This window comes from Quercus suber, unplaced genomic scaffold (assembly GCF_002906115.3).
Source record: "Quercus suber isolate HL8 unplaced genomic scaffold, Cork oak 2.0 scaffold_616, whole genome shotgun sequence".
In the NCBI taxonomy this organism is placed as follows: Eukaryota; Viridiplantae; Streptophyta; class Magnoliopsida; order Fagales; family Fagaceae; genus Quercus; species Quercus suber.
The window spans coordinates 139,652-166,263 of NW_027070059.1; the positions used below are offsets into that span (position 1 = coordinate 139,652).

At 33.6% G+C, this 26,612-nt stretch overlaps 1 protein-coding gene across 1 annotated transcript; it reads left to right on the forward strand.

Annotated features, from left to right (window-relative positions):
- Positions 1–1,962: 1,962 nt before the first annotated feature.
- On the forward strand, positions 1,963–20,325 carry LOC112017707 (flavonoid 3',5'-methyltransferase). The gene is given in 6 exon segments (XM_024050161.2): positions 1,963–2,043; positions 3,807–3,889; positions 4,043–4,139; positions 4,141–4,188; positions 6,251–6,382; positions 19,789–20,325. Coding segments are annotated over 5 exon segments (576 nt in total). The 5' UTR covers positions 1,963–2,043; positions 3,807–3,884; the 3' UTR covers positions 20,083–20,325.
- The last annotated feature ends 6,287 nt before the right edge of the window (positions 20,326–26,612 follow it).

Genomic DNA, 26,612 nt, shown 5'->3' on the forward strand with positions numbered 1-26,612 from the left:
TTACGCTCCATACACATTATATTATTGATAGGTACAACTCAACCCTCAGCTATTGTGGCTGGTTACGTATCATACATACTATGAGTTTCTAATTTTTTATGGAGAGTTAGAAAGGCATGTATTTTATCTAATTTGATTTATTATCTGTTTGGGAATCACATAGTTTTCAATAGCTTATTTTGTAACTTTTATGTACATGTGTGACAAAGAGCTAAAAACTAATTTATTTTTAAAAAAAAATATTAGTTTTGTTAATTAAAAAAAAAGGACTAAAAAATAAAAACTAAAAGCCTTTATTTGGCTAAACAGATACAACGCCTAATATTAATATTGTAAAATTTTGAGGGACCACTTTCATAAACTAACATAACATCCTATGTTTGATCCATCTCACATGTCATTCTCTTTTTTTTTCTTTTTCTTTTTCTTTTTTATTTTTAATCTAAACTAACATCCTAAGTTTTTTTTTTTTTTTTTTCACTTGGCTTCATATTTTCGTTAAATTCTAGTAACCTTTTAACTTATCCTAGGTAAAAATTATTTCCCACCTCTATCTCTTTTCACCATGATCAGCGTACTTGTGCGCTCTATATGTTTTGTTGGAAAACCTTCTATAAAGATAGTTTTTCACATTTTTGGTATTATAAAAAAAGATTGGTCAACGGAAAACTATCTTCAGTCAATGAAAAACTCTTATAAAAATAAGGTTTATTTTCTATAGGTTGTTTTCCCAACAAAAAAAAAAAAAAAATTGGAAAACAGTCTCTCTCTTTCACAAAGTGTATAATTCCTATCTTCTGACCTAAGAAAAATATTTTCTTTCACTCATTCAGCCTTTCAAATAATAAACTCCCTCACTTCTTCTCCTCCTTTATTTTTCTCTCTTCTCACACCCTCATTATCACCCCCTCTGGCCTCTTCTCTTCCCACAGATTTCTCTCTCTATTTGCCCTCTTCTCTTTTTTCTCCCTATTTCACAGATCGGTCAACGATTCTATGGTTATTTTGAATTATGAGAATATGGTTTTATATATATATATATATATTATGTACGTTATTGTTCATATACACAAGTAAGATGAGTATTTGAGATCATGAAAATTGGATAGCTAATTTTGATTGTATCTGTTGTCAAAATTTTAGTTTGAAAACCAAAATCATTCTTAGGTTTTTTTATTTTTTATTTATATTGATTACATTAGGTGGGTTTACACAATACACATTTACATATTTTAAATTATACAAGAAATGTTATAAAAACTGTAAATACCAAGCACTAGAAAACATTCTCAAGCTCATTTTCAAGGTTGTTACTAAACACCAGAAAATGAGATAATTTTCTAAAAAATGCTCTTTGAAAAATGAATCATTTTCCAGAAAACGTTAATGCCGAAACAAACAGAGTGGTGATCTAGATCCTCTAGATTACTTTTTTTCTTTTTTCTTTTTTTTCTTTTTCTTTTCTTTTTCTTCTTTTTTTTTTTTTTTTTTTTGATAAGAAGATCCTGTAGATTACTTAAAAAATAAAAATTTTATAAAGTTCTTAAAATATTATTTACTCATTATAAAATAAGTATATTAAATTTTATCATATTTTTACATTTAAACAAATGTCGATTAATACTACTTTTGCATGTAGTATAGTACCACACTACCACTTATTTTACAAAATAGATAAGAATTTAAAATTAATAATAATTTAAAGCATCATATTTCATACTCCATTATAATGAGTAGAATATAAGTTGTAACAAACAGATCCTACATTTATGGATTGGTCGAATATGTCCAATTATCTTACCATATGGTATGGCGTATACAAATCAAAATATTGGTTTTATTCTCAAAAAAAGCAAAAGTGGTTGAATAAAACGATGGCCTACCCTCAAACGGTGCCGTTCAATTCTGAGTTTAGTATATATACAAGTGAAGTGATGGGCATTGTAATTCTTTGCTTAGAAAAAAAGCACTACACGTGAAAACATTTTCAGCAATGGGAACCGCAACAGAGAAGGCATCCTCAAAAATGAAGCACTTCAAAAGGTTAGTTTTCCCCAGTGCATTCGCTAAATTATACTTCAAACCCAAGGCTTTCTCTTTTCTTTTCTTTTTCTGTTCTCCTTTAATTTGTACGTTGTTGATCAAGAGCTTGTTACGTAAATGGTACAGAATTTTTCATTTGAAAAAAAAAAAAAAATGGCCTGGAAGACCACAAGTTTAATTGTGAGCTTCCCTTTACGCGCATAAAAAATAAAAAGTTTTTTTTGTTATGTTTTGTTCTTTTTTATTTTTTAGCTTCTTCTTCACAATCAGGAAACTATTAATTGTTCTCTCAAAAAAAAATTTGTATTCTCGATACCAACTCTGGATATTCTACAATTTATTGACGCATAACAGGGGAATTTCATATATATGGCTATTTACTTGAAACTAAAACTATGATTTGCCACCAAAAAGTAAAAAAACTTATGATTTGTATAATAAATAATGTAATACTTCTCCTTTTGGGTAAACTAATTTAAGCATGTTATTTCATTTTAAATAAACATAATTTTGCGGGTTCTAATTAACTTAACTAGTAAAGTCTCTAATAATTAAATAAGAGATCTGAAGTTAAATCTTCACTTACACCAATAATTATTGGTGTCTTGGTCTGATAATAAATAACTATCATTAAAAGCGAATATTATAAGTTGAAACTCTCTCTCTCAAAAAAAAAATTAGTTTTACAAAGCTTCATTCGCAAACTTTGGTATCCACAATAATTTTGAGAACCAAACCTAGATAATAATAGGTTCTAAATATATATATATATATATAGATAATAATAATAATGTTTATAGTAGAATTTTTCAAGAGCGGACGTCATAAGTTGAAATTTTCTTTTAAAAAAAATAAAGATAATTTTACAAAGCTTCATTCGCAAACTTTGGTATCCACAACAATTTTGAGAATCAAACGTAGAATAATAGGTTCAAAAAAAATGTAGATAATAATAATAATAATGTTTATAGTAGAATCCTTCAAAGAATGCGTTATGAAAAAGAAGTTTTTGTAATAAATAATTTTACACTATGTTTGAAAAAAAAAATTTGGGGGTAGAGGGAATGATAAAAATTAATAAATAATTTTTTTTCAAAAATAGGAGATAAGAAAAGAAAAAAAGGGAAAGGAGAATAGTTTTCCAAAATATTGTTTTGTTTACAAGCTAGAAAGAAGGGAAAGATGTATAACACTTTTTAGCTTTCTATTTTCACATTTTCTCCCAAATTGGAAGGAAAGAAAAATAGTGGTTCCCATGGAAAATTATTCTCCCTATTTCCGGATTTCCCTTTCCTTTCCTCAATTTATCTCCAACCGAATAAGGAATTTTTCTTTCTCTTCCCAACTCGTCTTTTCTTTCCTTCCATCTCCTCTATAACCAATGATAGGCTAGTACTTGGTTTCGGATTCCCTTTGAGTCTTTAAAGGCCCGTTTGGTAAGGCCATTTGAAGACTCTTTTTTGTGATTTAAATGCTAAAAAAACGTCGACCTCACTTATCTATCTACCACTTTTGGTCTTGAAGCCCACCATCCCACTTAGAAAAATATTCGAAAAGAATCTTAAAGCATACCGCATTACCGCATCAGTCCTAATTTCTTTTATTTTTCAAGGGCATCCAAAATATTCTAGTCGGCATTATTTGTAGCTATACACATAGAAATGGTACTTTGATTTGATCCTTTTTAGGTTGTAATTTCTTTTCAATTTGTAACTCAGTATGGCTCAACTTCCTCTAAAAATGATGGCTTTCACATATTGTAGTACATTTTCGAGAAGAGCTTCCCGAGAGAGCATGAGCAATTGAAGGAACTCAGAGAGGCCACAGCCAAGCAATATCCCATGTGGTTGATCATAATTTCTTTCCTGACACTATTTTTTAAGTTATTTTAAATGTTTCATGTGGTTAGGATTGCTTTAACCTCAGCTTTTGAACTAAGCATTCAAATTAATTTGTTGTGTATGTATCTTTACTTTTGAATTGTACTCAAATGTGGCAGGAGTTTTATGAATGTGCCTGTTGATGAAGGGATATTCCTCTCAATGCTTCTAAAGATTATGAACACGAAGAAGACATTAGAGCTTGGAGTCTTCACCTGGTTACTCTCTTCTTACTACTGCTCTAGCACTACCAGTTGATGGCAAGGTAAGAAGTTTCAAAATTCATATTTTCCACACCAAAAAAAAAAAAAAAATTTATTTTCTCATATTATGGGTAAGTTACACTAATAACCTTGACTTTTTATGCTATTTCATTAAGACCTCCTTAAAAAAAAAAAAAAAAAATTTCCTTGTCAATTTTGCCCTTTAAAGTTTGGAAATATTTTCATTTTGATCCATGAAGTTATTTTTCATTTTGGTCTACCAAGTTTAATTTTGATTTCAAAATGGTCTTTTTGTCCATCTACATTAGTGACCTGACAGTTAAGTGCCGAATAAGCATCTAGCTACATGGCTCCGTCACTCATTTTGCCATGTTATCTTGACATGTCATCAAAATAAATAATATTTTGAAAAGAGTAATGAAAAAAAAAAGTAAAAACTCAATTTGTAAATTTTTTTGTAAACTAGTTTGTATCTCTAGTATGGCTTTTGAGTGGAGTTATGATATGGCTTTGTATTAGAACTCATTTCCCTTTCCTTGTGTGTGTGTGTGTGTGTGTTTGTTTCTCAAAAAAAAAAATTGTATCTCTAGCATTTTCCTAAAATTTATCAGACCATTAAAAAAAGAAAAAAAAATTGTTTTCCTTTGCTCCTCTCTCTCTCTCCCCTCCCCCCTTCCTAAAATATCACACCAGAAGGCCCCCCTCCCCCAACTGCCGCTATTCGTTGCCTCCAAAATGCTTATTATTATAAGCAACATATATCACCTTTCCTTTCCATCTCCACCAACTCAGTCTCAAACCCCATAAGACCTTTTCCAAGATGGGTCTCCAAGATGGACAAGCACTTTGGTCCCTTATGACCTTTCGCCTTGGCTACATCACCACCATAGTTGCTTATTTTCATGACACCACCGAAGAAAACTCCACACCCACGACCAAATCAACCCATACTACTAAAAAAACATGGTGGTATGGGTTGATTTGAGTTTGATGATGGCTTTGATTATGAGGATTTGTGTGTTTCATAAATCAATTTTTTTTTTTTTTTTCATATCACTACTAATGGTGTATTTCTTAACCCACAACAATATTCAAATTTTTCACAAATCCTAATATGGTCTATCGTGGATGATATATAATAAAAATTGTGTCAATGGTAAACCCATGTAAAAGTGATACTACTCTAATTACAATAGTTAATATAAGCAGTTATAAAAAATAATTTGTGAAAATGTTGTTTTCCTAAAATTACCCCTTCGATAATCTAACTTAATTCATGACATGGTTGTGATGCCATGTGATTCTTACCAATTTACCCTATCTTTAAGTGGATTGTTATTGCTTCAACAAGGTTATTTTGTGGCCATGTGTATATTAAGAATAGCTCAGGTTGATCTTACATGATAACTAAAGTTACCTTTTATAAAAAGGAGTGGTGATAATTACACATAATTTCATGTCAACTAAAACCATGTTTTTAAAATACAATTTAACAATATGTGTGCATGGGAGTGTGTAATAAAGAGTATATTACAAAAATTAACCTATAAAAAAAGGTGGAACAAGAGGCCTTGTTTGCCAGTGTCATAACAGCATAGGAGTTTAGTACAATTCACAGAGCATTAGAAAACAGAAGGTTGGTGCCTTCCAACTGCGTTCATGGCACTAGAAAATAGGTTGTTTATAAATTTTACACTAATCTAGCTTCCTTCATTTCCTCACTTCTCTCCGTGGGTCTAGTGAATCTTTATCTACACAATCTTAATTTCTTCACACAATAGATGTCATTTGGCCATTAGCATATCTGATTTGATCATTTAAAAGGTTTTTTTGGATTGTTTCCCTCTTTTTTCACAATTTGGCACCAAAATCTTAGGCTCATGCAATAGCCATGTGATCTCTCTATTATCAAATCTTAATGAAAAAAAAAAAAAAAAAATTGCTGCAGGGTCTTAGTGAAACTGTGAAACAACATAAAAGTTTAGGAGGTGTTAGTGCAATTTACCTTATTATTATTTTTTGTTACTCCTATTTTACATTAATGAGCATATAAATAGCATTAGATAGTAAGACCAAATTAAATTAAGGTTTTTATCTTTGCAGATAATAGCTATTGACCCAAACAAGGATGCATATCAAATTGGATTGCCATTTATTCAGAAAGCTGAAATGGAGCATAAGATTAACTTTATCGAATCAGAAGCCTCACCAATTTTAAATGATCTAATTATCAACGTAAGTTTTCTAACATAATGAGTATTGCAATTGTATATGTGCTTACTTAAGACAGTAATCCTGCATGTTTATAATAGAAGTATGGGCCAAAAGTATTTATGTATTTAATAACAAAAGCATTATCTTTCTTTGTACCACCTATTCTCTGCATTCAAAAGAATAAGATACACCTAGACCTCGTCAAAATGGATAAATTTGAAGAAAGTCAATTTCTTATTGGAGGTCATTTTAATTTGGCCAACGGAACAAAATATTTCGATATCAGTTAATATTGAGGTACCGTTTCGGAGTTATCATATATATATATATATATATATCAAAACCTAAAATTTGTTAAGAACTTTTGTAAATTATAAATCCATATATAAAGTAAATATATCCCTAACCTAAAATATTAATCCTTAATCAATATATTAACCCAATAATAATAATAATAATAATATAATGGTGATTGTAGAATTCCAATTAGTTAAAAATAATATCAAAATATTAAAAAAGAAATAAAGGTATCTCAGCAAAAAAAAAAAAAAATTAAAGGTAAATACTAATGTTTGTCGGGTGGGTATGTAAGGACATTTGAAATAACAATAAAATAGTCAAATTTTGAAAATATAACATTTTAACTCAACTACTTTTCTTTTTCTTTTTTGCTAAACTTCAATATCATTCATGAGAAAAAGAGGAAACTACAGCATGGGAGTCTACCACACAAGCAAAGAGGATAACCTCAAGTAGATTCTCCTTATTAAAACACAAAGGCAAAGTAGAACTCAAAGCTAACTTTGCAGCATTATGTGCTGCAAAATTACAAGACCTACGAGCCCAAACAAAAGAGCAACTAAGGAAAACTGAAACAGAATTTAGGATATTAACAATATCATTGCTGATAACCCAGTTAGGCACAGAGGGATTGCCAGACAGTGAATCCATGCACATCTTGGAATCGCTCTTGATAATTACTTATTTCCACCCTTCACTAGAGGCTGGGTTGACTACCCATTGGATTGCACTTGCTTCCGCTTGGATGGGGGTGCAGCTATGGTGAGGTTTAGCCCAAACTTCGATCACCTCACCGAAGGAATTCCTTGCTACTACTGCTAGTGCAGTTCTTGACGGCCCAGTTGCAACATCAACATTTAGCTTAATGAAACCAGAAGAGGGGGGCTTCCAAACCTGGGACGAAGGTGCGCAATGAGCTTGGTTGACAAACTGGATTACAGTAAGGAACTCTGTGAAAATGGATAAATTTGAAGAAAGTCAATTTCTTATTGGAGGTCATTTTAATTTGGCCAACGGAACAAAATATTTCGATATCAGTTAATATTGAGGTACCGTTTCGGAGTTATCATATATATATATATATATCAAAACCTAAAATTTGTTAAGAACTTTTGTAAATTATAAATCCATATATAAAGTAAATATATCCCTAACCTAAAATATTAATCCTTAATCAATATATTAACCCAATAATAATAATAATAATAATATAATGGTGATTGTAGAATTCCAATTAGTTAAAAATAATATCAAAATATTAAAAAAGAAATAAAGGTATCTCAGCAAAAAAAAAAAAAAATTAAAGGTAAATACTAATGTTTGTCGGGTGGGTATGTAAGGACATTTGAAATAACAATAAAATAGTCAAATTTTGAAAATATAACATTTTAACTCAACTACTTTTCTTTTTCTTTTTTGCTAAACTTCAATATCATTCATGAGAAAAAGAGGAAACTACAGCATGGGAGTCTACCACACAAGCAAAGAGGATAACCTCAAGTAGATTCTCCTTATTAAAACACAAAGGCAAAGTAGAACTCAAAGCTAACTTTGCAGCATTATGTGCTGCAAAATTACAAGACCTACGAGCCCAAACAAAAGAGCAACTAAGGAAAACTGAAACAGAATTTAGGATATTAACAATATCATTGCTGATAACCCAGTTAGGCACAGAGGGATTGCCAGACAGTGAATCCATGCACATCTTGGAATCGCTCTTGATAATTACTTATTTCCACCCTTCACTAGAGGCTGGGTTGACTACCCATTGGATTGCACTTGCTTCCGCTTGGATGGGGGTGCAGCTATGGTGAGGTTTAGCCCAAACTTCGATCACCTCACCGAAGGAATTCCTTGCTACTACTGCTAGTGCAGTTCTTGACGGCCCAGTTGCAACATCAACATTTAGCTTAATGAAACCAGAAGAGGGGGGCTTCCAAACCTGGGACGAAGGTGCGCAATGAGCTTGGTTGACAAACTGGATTACAGTAAGGAACTCTGTGATTCTGCTTTGAATACGCAAGCAAGCTTCACGGATGTTAACTTTTTCGCCTTGGAACACAGCTCTATTTCCTAAATTCCATATTCCATCTACCACAAAGGTCATTGCTGAAGAAACACACCAACTTTCTACGTCTGAGGTGGTGGGAGGAGGGGGTGCAAGGATGAGCTTGATTATATCACCACTGCTCTGTACATTTTGAGAATCAGTTCTGAAACCTGAACAAGACTCGAACCAAACAGCTCTGGCGATTGGGCGAGTGAAAAACAAGTGGCAAATGGATTCAAGCTCATTGCTGCACAAAGCACAGAGGAGTTAAAGGTTTCAAACCTTTGGTTCAAGATGTCTTTGGTTGGTAGAGAATTTGTCGCCACCCTCCACAGTAAAATTTTGATTCTTTCCGTGGTTTTGATTTTCCATAAACCTTTCCATTGAGCCTCGTTCAGGAAGCTTGTAACATTAAAATATTGGTTTTCTCTGTAAACTGACTTCACAGAGAAGACACCCTAAGTATCTGGAAACTATATCAATTTATCTGGTCTGGGCCTTTGTGGAATAGGGAGAGCTAAAATTGCTTATGCCGAGGCTGGCTCGAAGACTTCATTGATTAACCCAACTTTCCAGTGATTGGTGGTTTTGTCAATGAGCATGGAAACCATCATAGGAAAATCTGCATACACTACCTGCTAAGGTTTGGGAATGAAGTTCTGAAGCCACGAAACCAAGGGGTCCAGCCAGACATTAATGGTAGAGCCATCTCCAATTAGGTAGCAAGCCTCTTTTATAATTAGATTTTTTGCACCCTCAATGGCCCTCCAAACCAGGGAAGCAGTTAAAGGGGGGTCATCATGTAACCAGCTATGACGAAATTTGTACTTAACTCTTAGAGTGGACATACATAAACTATCCCTCTTTAAAGCTATCATCCATGCTAATTTAGCTAGGAGAGCATCATTGAACTCCTTGGCCTTTCTAAGCCCTAAGCCACCTTTGCAAGTTGGCTTGCATATGTTATCCCAAGCTGTTAGAGCTAGGAAAGAACCATTTTGGGATTTTGGTTTCCACCAAAATCTGCGGGATAGAGCATCCAGCTTATCTCAAACACCTGAGGGGATCTTGAAAGAGGACATGACATAATTTGGAATGGCTTGTGCAACAAACTTTATAAGAGTGGTTATTCCCACTCTAGATAACATTTTACTTCTCCAACCTGTGAGCTTGGATTCAAGCCTGTCTACCAAATATTTGTAATCCTTGGATGGGGATTTGGAGAGGAAGAGGGGTGCACCTAGGTAGACAACATCATGCTTAAGCTTTTTCATCTCGAGGATGTGCTTGATGGATCTTTGGGACTATTGGAGCATGTGTTTTGAGAAAAAAAAAACTCTAGATTTTGCCCTATTCATGCTTTGGCTGGACCACTTGCAATATTTATTTATACACTCCACAATGGTTGTAGCATTCCTCCTGGTGGCTTTAGAAAACAAGACTATATCATCGGCATACATGACGTGCATGATTGCCGGGGCATTAACACTTGCTTTTACACCATCCAGATTTTTTATGGCAAGTTGGTGGTCAATAATTCTCAAGAGTATCTCCTGGCTGATAATGAAGAAGTAGGGGGAAAGGGGGTCACCCTGTCTTAACCCTCTCGCTGGCTTGAATTGAGCTGATTTTCCACCATTCACCAACACTTTGAAAGAAACCGAGGTAACACACGCCAGAATCCAGCTAACAAACTATGATAACACTGTTTTGAGGAAAGTCCAACTGACTCTGTCATAAGCCTTTTGGAGATCAAGCTTGATTGCCATCTACCCTGTTTTAATCTTTCTAGTTTTGAAACTATGGATTTGTTCATAAACAATCACTTGATTCTCTGTAATCCACCTATCCAGTATGAACGCAGATTGGGTTGGTAAGATTAACTTAGGCAGGAGGGGCCTAATCTTGGAGACTAGAATCTATGGAAATAACCTTGTAAACCACATTACATAAACTAATGGGATGGTAATTATTGAATGTTAAAGGAGATGATACCTTTGGAATAAGGACAATGAGAGAACTGTTAATCTCCTTGGGCATGGAACCATATCAGAAGAAAGAAGTGACAGCTTGGGTAAGGTTCTCTCCCACAATTGGCCAATAAGTTTTGTAGAAAGCCACCAAAAAGCCATCCAGACTAGGGACTTTGAGATCCTACATCATGAACAGAGTGGCTTTGATGTCCTTAGGAGTAGGGATGGCACATAAACGCTTATTATCCTCTTCTAATATAGCAAGATGAATGAGACCCTTAAGTTAATCCAGGAAATCCTCTTCTTCTTCCAAGAAGAGCTCTCTAAATTTGTCAAGGAAGAGCTGTCTGATATTTCTAGAACCATTGATACAAGTCCCATCATCAGCTTTGATAGCATCGATATTATTATGTCTCCTACAGATAATGGTTGACAGGTGAAAGAAAGATGAGTTTTTATCTCCTGCCTTGAGCCAAAGCTCCCTCGACTTCTATCTCCAAAGACTTTAGCTACGAACAAGCCACTCAGATAATTCAGTTTGAAGACTGGCCTCAATTCTACCCGTGTACTCAAAAGGATTCATGCCTTGGACATCTATTATTTTTTGTAGCAGGTCATTGATTCTTGATTTGCAATGCCCAAAAACCTCCTTGTTCCAACTGCGTAAAGCTTTACGAGTGCCTTATGTTTCTTACATAGCTTAGTAAACTCAAATCCTCTTACATTATTCAACCCAGCATTCTCAACAACCGAGTAGCAATTCAGGTCTTTGATCTAAGCTGCAATGAAACGAAAAGGTCTATGGGCAAAGGTGTCTGACGGGCATGTGTCAAAAAGAAAGGGGGTATGGTCTAAATTAACTACACCAAGGTGGGTGACGTTTACATTAAGGAATGCTAACCTCCAGGAAATGTTGGCGATCCCCCTGTCCAATCTCCACTTCACTGCTGCACTCCCCCATTTACCTTTTGCCTAGTTGAATTTGTTGCCTGATGACCCTAAAGCAACAGCTCCAAACTTAAACATCAAGTATTTTAGACGGTTTACAACGGATGAACTACCCCTGCTACCACCGACCCTTTCATCCTAATGTAAGGTGTAGTTGAAATCACCCATACATATCCACAGGCACGAAAAGGATTCCAGTAGAGCTAAAAGGTTTCCCCAAGCTTTGGCCTTCTTTGCTAGATAGGTTGGTCCATAGAACCCAACTAACACCCATTTGCACAATTTGTCAGATACCTAAACAGCAATCAAATTTTTATTATACTCCAATACTTCCACAATGTCATTGTCTCGCCACATTATACAAAGACCTCCTGCAAATCCTTTTGCTTCTATGACTTGCCTAAACTTGAACCCCAAGTACTTCATCACAAACTCCATACGCTTATCAAATGCTTTCATCTCATAAAGAAAAACAAAACTAGGCACGGAGCCTCTATTTGAGCCTTTAAGGCTCAGACTGTCAAGGCATTGCAGATGCCTAGACAGTTCTAGCTTAGGGCCCTCATGGTGAAGGTGGGGGCATAGTAAGGCTCGCCTCCTCAATTGTTTGATCAGAGAGAGTGTTTGATTCATTATCATGATGGGTAGAGTTGGAACTCTAACAACGACTACTATTGCGTGCTCTAGCCTTCAATGGTACACCTTGGACTTTCAAGTGGTGGGTTTGTTCAGAGGATTCAAAAGCTTGTTTTACTTTTTTGGTGAAGAGGAGAAGTTCATCATTGGTGGTTTTCCTTTTTTAGGATGGTGTTTGGGTTGGAAGGCTGAGGTTAGTATGGTGTGGGTTAGTCTCCTCAGTAAGGTTTGGCTGCTGTGGAGAAGAAGGATGAGAAGCTGCTAAGTCAGAGCTTGAGATAGGCTTAAGCGTGTTTAGGGTATCAAAGCTTTTAGGTGGAGAGGATTGGGCTGGGAGTAACTGGGCTTCAATGTCTACGGAGTTTTGAGTAGGCCCGAGGTCTGCAGTTGGAGACGAGATATTGCTAGGGCCTATGTCGGGTTGTGCCACTCCCATGCTCTTTTGCTCTTAGCTAGATTCGATCCAGGTGTTTGCCCATGGTGCACTTAGCAGAGATAGTGGAGATATGTCTTGGGGTACACTATTCAAAGCTAATGGAGGCGTGGGATTGAGCCGAGGAGCGTCCTGGACTGAATGGGAAGTGTCAGTGTCGCCAGACACATGAAGGTAGGATGGACAACTCAACTCAGCTTAGCTTCTAGCTCTGATTAAGGATTGTTAGACTTCTGTTAAGCTCCGGTGGGAATGTGGTCATTCTCTAGTCTGAGCCATAAGCCAGTTAAGAAGAACGTGACACTATGGGGATTTTGAAGGTAGAAAGTGTCCCCTTGACAGAGCTTCTCTTCATGTCCGATTATACTGCAATTGTAGCATATCTCAAAAATGTTTTCATACTTCAAGCCTATCCACAAATCATTTAGGGTAGGGCAAGGAAGAAAAACTCCAGGAAGGAGAGATTTGGTGTAATCAACCGTAATCCTTATTCTAGAAAATCTTCTCCATTCTCCCCCTCCGTTGCTGGTGAAATCGAGCTTGACAACATTGCCTATTTTGGCTTCAATATTTCTGAGGTTTTCTTCGGATTGCCATAGTGAAGGAAGGCCATGGATTTGTACCCATATGGTTGATGAGTTGAACTCTATTTCTTGCCAAGATAGGTTTGGATCCTATCTTTTAAGAATGAGATGGCCTCCTTTAATGGACCAAGGTCTTCTGTGGAAGACTTTGTTGGCATTTGCTTCATGTTGGAAATAGAAAAGGAACAAATTGTTTTCCATCCGAGATACTTCTAAGGGGAACATAGGTTTCCATGCTTTTAGAACAACATCTCTCACAATATTGAGACCGATAGACTTGGAGGAGATGATTTTTCCAATTAAGGTCAGGTTAGAGTTTGTGGAAGGGGTTTGGTTTAGAAAGGGCTCAAGGCGTATATCCTTAAAGGAGAAGAGTTTGGTGCAATTGACCAAGTCTGAGACTTCCATAATGGTAAGATTTTGGAGAGAATAAGGGTAGGAAGGGTGGGAAGGGAGGTAGGTGATAAACTAAGCTCAGGTTAAGGGGTATGGTGAAGAGGTGCTCAGAGAGCACGGGAAGATGCCTCATGAGCTTTTTTACTCTCATGTGATTTAAACCAGGACTTTAACTCAACTACTTTAGTACTTCACGTGGACACACTCAAAGTGGATTTGGTGCGATATGTTGTTTTAGAACTTTGAGGAAGATGACCAAACTGACTGAGTTTGAGAAAAAAAAAAACAAACAAACAAACAAAGATTTCAATACCAATTTTTCAACTGAAACGCGAATTATTTCTCGTTATCACCAAAACACCCTGGTACAGGCTGGTATTCAAAGCGGTACAAATCATAAGTGTTTCAATACCAAATTGCATACCGAAAGGGTAAATTTTGGCATACCATTTTAGATAGTGAGAGGTAATATTGATATAACTCTCTTTCAAATTTGGGTGTAAATCGAGCAAATTGATAGTTTGGAGGACATTGAAAATAAGGAAAAAGTTCATGGTAGAATAGTGTAATTTTTCAAATACAATTTGAGAGGCAAGTGCTATTTTCTCCAAGGGCTACTTGCAGGGATGAAAGGAGGGGAGGCCCAGGGCCATTTTTTTTAAAAAAAAAACCCCCTTTGAATACTTTATAATATCCCAATGTTTCCTAATATTATATTACCAAAAATTTTACATTTTTATCTATTTTAATTTGTAATTTTTAGATATATTTTTAAACTAATAGTTAGCAATTTGTCATTTGGGATTAGAGATTTGGATGATAGATGTCATTATAAATTCTTGCGTGTTATGTGACTTATCAATTTTTTTTATAAACATAAAAATGTTTAATTTTATAATCTTATAAATTCTACAGTTACAACATTATGTTTACATACTTTTTACAACTTCTTTTTCCCATTTATTTTTTAAGAAATACTGTTATCAACAAATATGAGACAAGAGTTACTTAAAAATTTACGAATGAAATATTTTTAATGATGATTTTGATTATATTTTATGTAAAGGTTTTTTTTTTTTTTTTGGACAAGAAGGTTGTAACTTTTATTAAGAGAATTCAGCCAAATTGGCTAAAACTATAGCACTAAGGTGTGAATGAACATCCTTTATTGATATGTCTAGCATGTGTAGTAAGGTTATGAGCAATAGAATTATCCTATCTCTTAGTATGGGAAAAAATAACATCAATAAAGACATCTGTTGATGGTTGATCACAATTTCATGAGTAACATAAATTATATTAGAATTTATTAATCCATATTTTTATGGTTTTTCTATACTACTATTTAAGGGATTTCTCCTGTTTGGGATCCTCATTTTTACGGTTCAAAAATGCTCCTACACCCCTATGTTTAAGTAGAGACAAAAGTAAATGACAATCCGGTAAAAATACAACTCTAACTTCCACTAAAACATTGCCTAAAAAATATGGTCACTCTCCTTTTTTATTTTCAAATTTCTTTATCCACTTATAAATTCTAAATGTGTAATATTAATGAGAAAATGTCTAAATCTTAAATTAGAATGAATGAAAAATTATGACACAAAAAAGCCTCATCGCACGGGCGAAGCACATGTAATGAGGCTAGTATTAATGTTATTAATTTGGATCTGTTCCGACCAGAACCGTCGGAATATCTCATACCGACATGCAATCTAGTACAATAATATCACCCGTTCCACCTTGGGTTAAATTCCAGCCAATTTCGAGAAGTTCTGGCCATTTTGTCAAATTCCGGCCAATTTCGGCCAAAATGAACATTTCGATGGGTATCATATTTTGTCTTTGCCGCCATTCTTCTTCTTCTTCTTCTCTTCTCCATTTCTTCTTCTTCTAGAGTCTAGCTAGTACTCTTTTAAGTTTCAACTTTTATAAGCCCACACGTGATTAGCTTTGGTTAGCTTTGGAAATGACAAAGAAAAGTTTTTATAAAAATCCAAATGTCAAACTTAGCTATTATTTTATTTTCCCCCATTGTTTAGGTTGAAAGTTGTTATTGGTTCTAATTTGAACCTATCACTAAAATTAATTTTTTTTATCCACTAATATTAGCCCGTAATAACCTTTCACTTAAAATTTGTTGTGAAAAGTATTGTGAAAATATTGTAAACATAGCATTTCTCTATTATTTTAGATCTTCTATATATTAATTAAAATATTAGTAACTTTTGTGGATGCAATAAGTGCTTTGACTCTCACATTTATTGAATTTTTTACAATTATCTAAAATGTGAATTTTATATGTAGAAAAATTATAATAAATATTTTTTTATCCCATTTTATTTATTTTTTTAGAAAAATTAAATTAAATTCATTATTTTATATAATAGTAACACTTCTTTGAATTGATACTTACATGTGTGTGTGTGTTTTTTAAGAATCCCAAAACACCCTAAAACAATACGCCGAAATAGACCAGTACCGAAATATTCTGTTTCACTAGAAAAATCAAAACAGAATTAGTAACATTGGTTTTTTATTGCTTTGTCATTATACCATGAGTTGTCAAAATAGATTATTATTTAAATGTGTTACTAACTCCAAAATTTTTCATGATCACTATGTAAGCTTGATTCCCTAAAAAAAATATAACCATATGACTAATGCAAAATAACAATAATAATAATAATTTAAAATAATATAAATAAAATTCTACATGGGCTCCGTCACTAGGTCTAAGAATGTGTGTAGGGAAGTAGTTTTGAACTCAAGCAATGTTAGGCCCCAAGTTAGAATAAACCCAATACTAACCGACACATTCTAGTGGATGACCTCTTTGAAGGAGTCAAACCTCGAACCACGAACTTAGCCAAACACATTACTCACTAAGAATGTTATAGATCGTTAAGCTAAGGATGAGGTACTTGTCGAGCCCTTGAGGATGAAGTACTTACTAAGCTACCAAAGATGAGATACTTTCTAAGCTTCCAAGGAAGGACTAAGGAAAATGCAGAATTGTTTGAGGAAGCCTACTGTATTTTTATGGAATTTAATGTGAGGGTTATGTGTGAGAGTTTGGTAAAAATTCTATGAAGATGAAGAATTCGCTACTAGCTCGTGAGTGCCAACCCGCAAAAAGGTCACGTGAGAAGCACATGCTGAAATTTGAAGAGTCTTTGCTAAGCTGGATTTTGCGAGTCATTCATAATTCAGGTCAAGTCACGAGTGACCCGCAAAACTCTCTGCCTGATGACTTTAAGTGTGTCTTTTCACATACCTTTATCAATACTATATAGACTCTCATTACCCACGAAATTGTAATGAGGAGTTTTTTCAAGAAACTTTTGAGAGAAAAAACCCTAACCAAACACTTGAGAGTTAGAGATTGTTTACCCATAATAATCTACACCATTTTTCTAAATTTTCCTTTACTCCTACCTCTCCATCTACACATCCTTGAGAGGTTCTTAACCCAAACACTTACCTCACTCCTTTTGAGTGTTAAGAGAAGTGTTAGTGCATATGGGAAGTATTGGAAGAAGCCATTGAGTGGCATATGAAATTTGGAGGGTCTCTTCGTTATTCATGTACTCCAACTTTATTCACTAGTTGATCGATTTCAACTTGGAGGGTCACGAAAAGGTTTGTCACCGAGTACTTCGATTTCCTCTTCAATAACACATCTCGGTGTTATCTTGTGTTTGCATCTCTCTTCCCTACCCTTTAAGCTTTACATTTATTGTTTATTGTACTTGCTTATGCCGTAGAGTAGTGTTTCGGGTTTATTGCGCATCATTTACTCTTGTTCTGCACTTAGTTAAGTTAAAGTAAAAGTAAATAAGTCGTTTTTTTTTTAAATTGGAGGTCCAAATTGGCTATAGTGTTTCACACTATTTGAGCTTTCATTCCTGATAAAGTAATAGTCACATTCGCATTAATGAAACTCACCTGCTTGACACAGTCATATTTATTGATGAGTGACTGGCCTAAACAGTGCTGAAGGTCCTAAAAGTCTCCATTCATCATGAAAATGGGGAAGTAAGAGCCTGATGGGATAAGGAGTCTTCCAGCTGTATAGGGACAACACATTCCAAATGATGTAGGACACGGTTTATTAAAATTTTGTAATTATTTAATTACAACATTTTTATGTAATTTTTATTATTTTAGGTTTAGGTGATATATTTCCTTGTTTTATGTACTTTTAATGTTATTTAGTCAAATTAAGGTTTTATATGCTTTCATGGCCTCCTTAGGGTTTTCTAGCCGCCTTAAGGTTTCTAGTTGCCCTAGGTTTTCTTTTTAATATTTAAACGCATTGTAACCTCTAAATGTAATTCAGTTTTTAGATTTATAAAAATATAGAATTTTTCTATTTCTCTCGGTGGATTCCAGTTTTATTACCTTATGGATTCAAGAAACCCCTTGTGAATTCGAGGTTTGCTACCTAGAAACTAACAGTTTAGTTTTGTAAAGTTGTTATTTACAACTATGTGTTTTTGTTGGCTTATATTCCGTACCAAATTTAATTGTAATTTTATTCAATCTTTTGTACCCTGTATTTATTGTGGGATTTCATTGTAAGGATTGTATGATAGAGAGAGTGGTGTGAAGACTCAAGCATTTGAAGACTGAAGAAGTTTTCACGGATAGCTCGAGAACTTAGCATCTCTCGAAGTAACACATGTGCCTTACACATGCTGGAATGCGAAGAGTCAGGCTAGATGGAGACAGCTATGTCTCGCGGGTAAGGCCTTCTCGCGAGACATTCTGTTCTGCCAGCCTGTCTAATCTGATACACACTTTTTGTGCCTACACTATTTATACCCACATTACCCACAAATTTTGAGGAGTACTTCTGAGAGAAAACCCTAGCCAAACACGTTGAGAGTTAGAGATTGTTATACCCACAATTCTCTATACATTTGTTTTGGAAATTTCCTCAACTCCTACCTCTCCATTTCCATACCATTGAGAGGTTGATAGCCCAAACACTTACCACAACCTTTCAGAGTGTCAAGTGAAGTTTTGGTATTGCTGGGAAACATTGAAAGAAGCCAAGGATGGCAAATGCAACATGGAGCTTGTTGTGGGATCCAAAGAGTTAGACAAGACACGGTTCCGAAAAGCCTTATTGGAGTAAGAGTTTTGAGGGCTTAGGTACAAAGGGTAGATTATGCTTGGAGGGTCTCTTACTCACCCATGTATCCCAACTGATTGTCTAGTGGATCGATTTCCGCTTGAAGGGTGACAGAGAGGTTTTTCGCCGAGTTTTTCGGTTTCCTCTTCGATAACACGTCTCAGTGTTATCTGTGTTTGCATTTCTCTTCCCTACTCTTATTCATTTCATTTTTACTGCTATGTTGCTTTAAATATGGATTAAAGTAGTTCTCTTGCTTATTCGCTTATGTTTACACTATTTCACACTTAGTATTAAGTTAGTGTAAAATCAACCAAGCCGTAACTTTGATTTGGGGGTCTAAACAGCTCTTGTGTTTTTAACACATTTTCGAGCTTTCAAGTTTCTGTCCATCAAAGAGAGCATCGTGTATACTTTCTTCAGATTTCTGCAACGTCAGCAAAATAGAAGGCAGGCCAAATATAAGGGAGGATAAGGCCAAAAAAGGGGGGACACACAGAGACTTAGAGAGAGAATTATAGAGAGAAAAATATAGCTTTAGAAGATATTCAAGAGCCTGTTCTTTAGCAAATAGCAACAAAATGTATTGTGTTGACTCTTGCATGAATAATATAGTCTCATCTTTGTAGTTTCACGTAGAATCTTCTTCTTGTCGATTATTAGTAACCCCTCCTATCAAATTAATTAGGAAGTTAGAGATTTGATTAAGATTTTTTGACTCGCATAATGTGAAAACATCTTCCTTAGGAGTTTTTTTTTTTTTTTTTTTTCCCCTGGTTCCTAAAAGTGAATCTAGAATTAAAAATTTTCTCTTGCTAAAATTTGTACATGTTTTCTGTTTTGATGAATATGATGTCCTACTGGCGGAAATAATTTAACCACATTCAGAATTCCTTAACAATATCTTCAGACTCCACAATCCACATGGCTAAACTTTTTCACTTCTCTTCTCTTTCTAAAAATGCAGAGCAAACAAGAAGGAACATTCGATTTTGCATTTGTGGATGCTGACAAGGATAACTACATCAGATATCACGAGCTTCTTTTAAAGCTGGTTAAGATTGGTGGAATAATTGGTTACGATAATACCTTATGGTTTGGCTCAGTGGCTGTTCCTGAAGAGGATGCTAAAGAGGAATTTATTAGGATTCACAGAAAAAGTTTCATGGAGTTGAACAGCTTTCTAGCAACTGATCCCCGCATCGAATCGTCCCTCATTTCAATTGGTGATGGCCTCACCCTTTGCAGGCGCCTCTACTAGTGAAATCAACACATTGAAGTTCTTGCTACACTAGAAAGTTACTCCAATTATTTATATAGAATAAATCAAATATTTGAAAAAGTAAATAATGTCACTTGCATATTGGCTTGACAGTAAGGATGCTCAATAAGGAAAAATTATACCTTATATTTGATGTATATCTTTCTTTTTCGTAAGGATGGACCTAAGCACGAGCATGGATCAATATTTGTTATATATATATAGCTTGCTTTTAAACTCTTATATACTGCCTAAGTCAGCTGGTGATTGAAGCGTACAAAGCTAATGTTATCTTTTTCCCCAAAAGGAGAGAAGGACAAAAAAACAGAAGCCAATTTTTTCTTTTTAGTTTGATGGATCACGTTTGCATAAGACTGTCACATCTATTTCTATTAATATTATATACAAATTGTTTTATTTAGAATTTGGTTGATAGGCACAAGCTTGCAAAAAAAGGTGTAGTGAGTGTGACGTCATTATTCCTTGAAATTTGGTTGATAGGCACAACCTCAATAATGCAATGAAACAAACGATTATAGTTTTTTTTTTTTTTTAGGGGAAAACAATTATAGTTAGAGAAGAGATAGCAGATATGCTTCATTATTTAGATTACGATAATCATTATAGCAATTTTTTTATATACAAAATAGAAATTCTACTCTAACCTAATTTAAGTGTATATGTGTAAAATTTTCTCCTAAAGATTTGAACCCTAACCCTTAATTGTAATCAAATGCTACAACTAAAATTTAGGATAAAATTTATATTGTTGGTATAAAATTTTGGATAAATTATATTGTTATAATAAAACTAGTTGAAGGCCTATACGTTGCATGGTTTTATGTTAAAACTTGTAGAATATATATAATTATTATAACCAAATAAGTCATTATTATAACGAAAGGAATAAATTGCATTGGTATAACAACCAACAAATATAAAAAAGATAGCACCTTAATACAAAATTATCTTCTAACATATCAATTGTGCTATGATATCATTTGTAGTTACATGTATCAAACTATTCACATATGAATTTTATATTTAATGAATCTACAATATAAGTGATTTGCAATATTGTTAACAATTATATTAATGATTAAAATCTTTAGACAAAGTAACATAAAATTGGCCACTTTTTAAAGATAGAACTATTCAAGGAATAAAACCTTTGTTCTAATTTTTTTTTTTTTTTAAATTGCAAAGTTCTACATCTAGATTACAAACCGTTCTTAGGATGCTTGAAATCTTTTTTGACAAACCTGAAAATAAAAATCAAGAAGAAAATTAAACAGAGTTAAAAAAAAAAAAACAAAGTACCATATAGATTGCAAAATTGTATGTAAATTTCATAGTCTATGATTGGAATTTACTACGACAACTTACATATATATTGGACAACAAAATAATTAAATTGGATCAAACCATTAACATATGAATTAGATCAAATATAAGGAAAATACCCCCTCAAAAAAAAGAAAAACATAAGGAAATTAGTTTAAACAAAAGGCAACAAATACATAAAACATATTTAATTGATTATAATAAAAAAATTAGAGTAAAAATACATACCTACATGATTGTAGGTAGAAAAATGGAAGCCTAAATGAAAAAACCGTACAATAAGTTGGAAAATGAAAAACTACACCAACTAACGGTGTATATATATACATACTCCACCTAGAAAAGGTGTCCAAGTAAAAATCAAATACTCTAAACTCCTTGAAGTTACCTAATCAAGAAGTTTAGGTTAATTACATATTAGTTTTTTTTTTTAAATACTTTATCCCCAAAAAATAGTTAATGTTATTAGCTAGATTGTTATTAGATTTTTTTTTTTTTGTTTTTTTTTTTTTTGTTTACGTTAAAGTTAATTAAAAAAATTAAAAATAAAAATAAAAATAAACTTACGGGAAGCAGTATGTTTTTTTTTTAAGAGATACACTTACTTTATGATAACAATGAATTAGAGTCCTAATTTTTTGAACTTGAGATATGAATGAATTGGAGTCCTGACTAATCTAATATTAATCTACAGTTTTTTATTTCATTTTTTTTTTTAGAGATACACTTACTGTATGATAACAATAAATTAGAGATAAGAATGAATTAAAGTCCTTATTAATCTAATATTAATTTACCTACAATCTTAATTACATGAAGCAGTTTTTATTTTACGCTTACTATATAATATTTTTTTGATTAATCCAATATTAATCTATAGCTACAATCTTACTTGAAGCAAACGTAAAGCAATTTTTTATTTCTTTATTTTTTTTTTAAAAAGAGATAAACTACTTAATGATAAAAATGAATTAAAGTTCTGGTAGTATAATATTCCTTTTTAATTCTTTAAAAATCTAAAATTTTAATAAAATTTCTACAATTTGGTAAAATCACGTGACTTAACCACAGCGTCTAAACCCAATTTTTATTATATATAATATGATATGATATGATTTAGCTACAAACTTAATTGTAGTTAAAATCTATAACTTCCACTAAAAAAATTAACTTGGTTACATATTTCAAAAATTCAGCCATTAAATTGCATGTTTTTTATGTTCTTAACACACATCAAATTTTGTGTCAATTGAATATTATTTACTAGTCGATTCATAAACTAACTTTTGATGCATAATTTTAGACTGCAAAAATTTGAAATTTAAACATTTGGTTGATGATATAGCTATTGATCTTTAATTTTCTGAAAATTTTGCAAGTATGAAAGATATAAATAGAAAATGTTATTCAATGGTAAATTAGTCAAAATTCACATTAAATAAAATATATATATATATATATATATTAATTAGAGTTATTGTCATTGGCCAAGCTTTGTCTATATCGTTATGACAGATTTTGTCTACTTTTTCCCACCCTATCTTGGGAATATATTTATTTAAGGAGTTTCGTAAAATATCACACTTTTTTTTTCTAAGAAACGAGAATATTATTCAAACAAGAGAAACAAAGAAGCATCCTTCCTACAAGCATCACTTCACAACCGCTGCAGAAAGAAGATACTTGTTACAACAAAATGAAGACCAATAAGAAGCAGCAAACTTAGCTTAGCTCTGTCCTCACCCAATTAAAATTACAACTAACAAAAGATTTGCCAAGGTCTAATATATCGCAAATTAGAGTTTGGATAGGCCACGCAGCATGTGTCCAACCATCTTTAATGGCATCAAAACAATTTTTAGCATCACCCTCCACTACAATTCTCTTAGTGTTTTCTGATTTTGCTAGTTGCAACACCCAAAGAATTGCAGCTGCTTCAGCCTGCACAGGTTCACAAATTTCATAAACTTTTGATTTCGGTGTTAATATCATTCTTGAATTTTCAATTTGAACAAGTTTTTGAGAATTAGATATGTGACAAATCAAACATTCTACTAATATTTTCCATTAAAGCCAAATGAATTTAATCTTGAAATGTACACATGATTTCTGTCAAAGCATTAATAGTTTTGAACTATGATGATTAAATTCGTTAAGTTTTAACAGAAATGCTAACAAACATTTTATTTGTCATAAACATAAAATGCAATGAGTTAATCATTCAAATAAAAGGTTTACAGATCAAATACACTCACCTTAAAGTTCAAGGGTGATATTAGCTTTGAATGCAATTGACCCATTTCATTCTGTGTCTGAGAATGATTCATTTATGCAAAATTTCAACTGAAGGCATATGTGGGCAATCTGGAGTTTTCAAGTCCAAATGCTTGGTAACTTTTGATTTCAAAAGCAAATCTTTTCTCATTAATTTGAAAATAATTCATTTATACATGGTAATTTCATGCTATCAACTCTTAGTAGTTGGAATCAAGGCTTTTCATGCCCGAAAGTTACAAAAATGCAAATGGAAGAGCTGGGTGTTTGATTTGGGTAGTATTCGTTTGGGCGACTATATGGGTCAAATGGTTGTTGTCTTGTTGCTGTGGATCGTTGAGTTTTGTTTGGGTTTGGGTGAGTGGGTAAGTTTTTATAGGTGGACCACTCTCTTAAAATATCCTGACTCAATTTGAAACAAATGACAGTAGTTTTTTGGGTGAGAGGACCATTAGACAGGCACCTCTTACATGATAGCCCCATTGTATTGAATAATTTCTCATTGTATAGAGTTTTGAACAACATAAATAAGTCCCACAAGATTCTTAAGAATAAGCTAAATATGTAATTCTCACATTTATAGAAATCTAGAGATTCTTAATCAAACCAAAAGTAAAACATGAATTAAGAATTTTAGACATACATTCTCAGAAAATTGGACCATGAGCATATTGAATCTCATTAAACCAAAGCCATGCAAACATAATATGAAAACCCACTTAACTGCTACCTTGAATCTAATTCAGCATCAAACTATAGACCAATCTCATCAGGACCCCGTTATATGATCAGCGGATTGGAGTAGCATTGTTCCTTTGTGATTATTATTAGAGCAAATGAAGAAGAATTACACGGACCAATAAAACAAGAAATGCACAAGTATTCTTAACTTGAATATCATTGCAAAGGTAACACTGCATTATAATACTAGAACAATTTCAGTATTTACAATAGTCATTGGCACAATGAAAGATAAAAATTCCAAAGGACTTGAAATTTCAAATATTTGCATATATTTGAACCACGTTAATGGAAAAATTGAAGCCAGTCAACCCTCGTCTGACTCTGCACATCAATTGATTCAATTTACACATCAGAATGAAACTAAGATAATAATCAAAGTTTAAGAACACATTATTCCCCTATAATGCATAAAACTAGCCCATTCAATTCACATTTATAGGGGGAACAAATCTCCATGACAGTATAGGATGTAAAACAGCAAGGTGAATTTGGTATTCCACTTTCTTAACAATATAGCAAGCTACTTAATAAAAAAATAAATAAATAAAACAATATAGCAAGCATGATCCCTCAATGCAGTGTTGACAACATGAACAAGAGAAGTTTTTTTTTTTTTTCAAGGAACCAGTAAGAAGAACAAGAGAATATATAGATACTCTTCATACCATGTATGGCTTCCATATTGACTTCCTTGTAGACTCCAAGGGGTGAGCCATGTACGGATAAAAGCATCTCACCAGGCTTACGCAGCCTCAATGTTTTGGGTGTCATTCCAATAGACAGCCTTCGACTACTCACCTGCAAAAATGATCAGATGTCACATCAGTTCGTTCCCATTTGATAACCATCTAACACATCCCATGAGAAATCTCACGGTATCAGGGAAGTCATAAACCATAAGTTGTCACCCCCCCCCCCCCCCCAAACAAAAAAACTCTCTCTCCCCAAAACCCTTGAAACTCCTAGCTGATATGTACTCTTCTAACAAACTTAAAACTTAGCAAGCTTTTATGGTTCACTCAATTGCAGCCACTAGCTGATTATCCTTATATTTTCTCCTTTAACAAATGAATTGCTTTTGCAATTTATGATCATTGCTTAAAATGACAAATCTACCAGCACAAACTTTGCATCCAGAGCCTCCAAGATATCTACTTCAGCAAACAAGACAGACTTGCAGAAGACACCCCTGAGAGTGAAAACTGACACAACACCCATAAAGGTTTTGTGTGTACAATTCATTGGAGCATCTAGGGCGCACCGGTAATTGTAGGCACTTAATATGCATCAGCTGAAACTTCTTCAAGGTCCTGAAGATGGACTATAGCATATTGATGAATTGGAACTGACTAATGCCATTCAGTAAACATTTTTGCCCTTCTACTTCGTTTCAACAAACAAAACAAGAACTTGGTTCCTAACTAAAACTAACCAAGATACTCGGTTAGTTACATTTTAATAAGATTGAAGCTTCATACAAAAATAAATAAGAAACAAACCCCGGGAGTTTGAAGACCATCTTGCATCCCGAATATTTGAGTTTCTGATGGCTCCTCCAATACCTATAAAATGGAAATTTCAATCAGAATAACAAGAGAAAGGGACTGAAGTGTGTGTTTGGATTTTGGCTCAAACCATGCTTTAATGAGTTAATAATCACATTAGGTACTTCCATTCATAAAAGTTTAGAGAAAGGGTAAACGACCAACGTCCAAAAACTCTTATAAAGTAAAGCTTAAAAAAGCAATTGTCTGGAAGCTCGTCCTAAAAATTGTAGACGAGTGAAATGTACTTGAACAATTTCAAATGGTCCTAAACAATGGACCTCATAAAAAAAAATTAAAAAAAAAAAAGACTAAAATTTTATATCTTCACTGTGGGGGGTCATCTCCAACATTAGGCTCATCCTGGGTAGGCTGAGTGGTGGCATCATCTTTAATATTAACATCTTCAGAACTCGTCTAGAGGAGTGAGCTTGCAACACCAAGGTTAAGCTTGATGGAGCTAAAATCAATTTCAGGGAAGTTTTCTATAGCATCCATATGAGAATCTTCAAAGCCAGCTGCATAGTTGGTGTCCAACAGATTAGTGAACTGTTTGGAAGCTCTGAACTCTACCACTACGTCCTCTTTGGCCTTCTTGAGAAGATTGCTCAGCTCATCATTTCT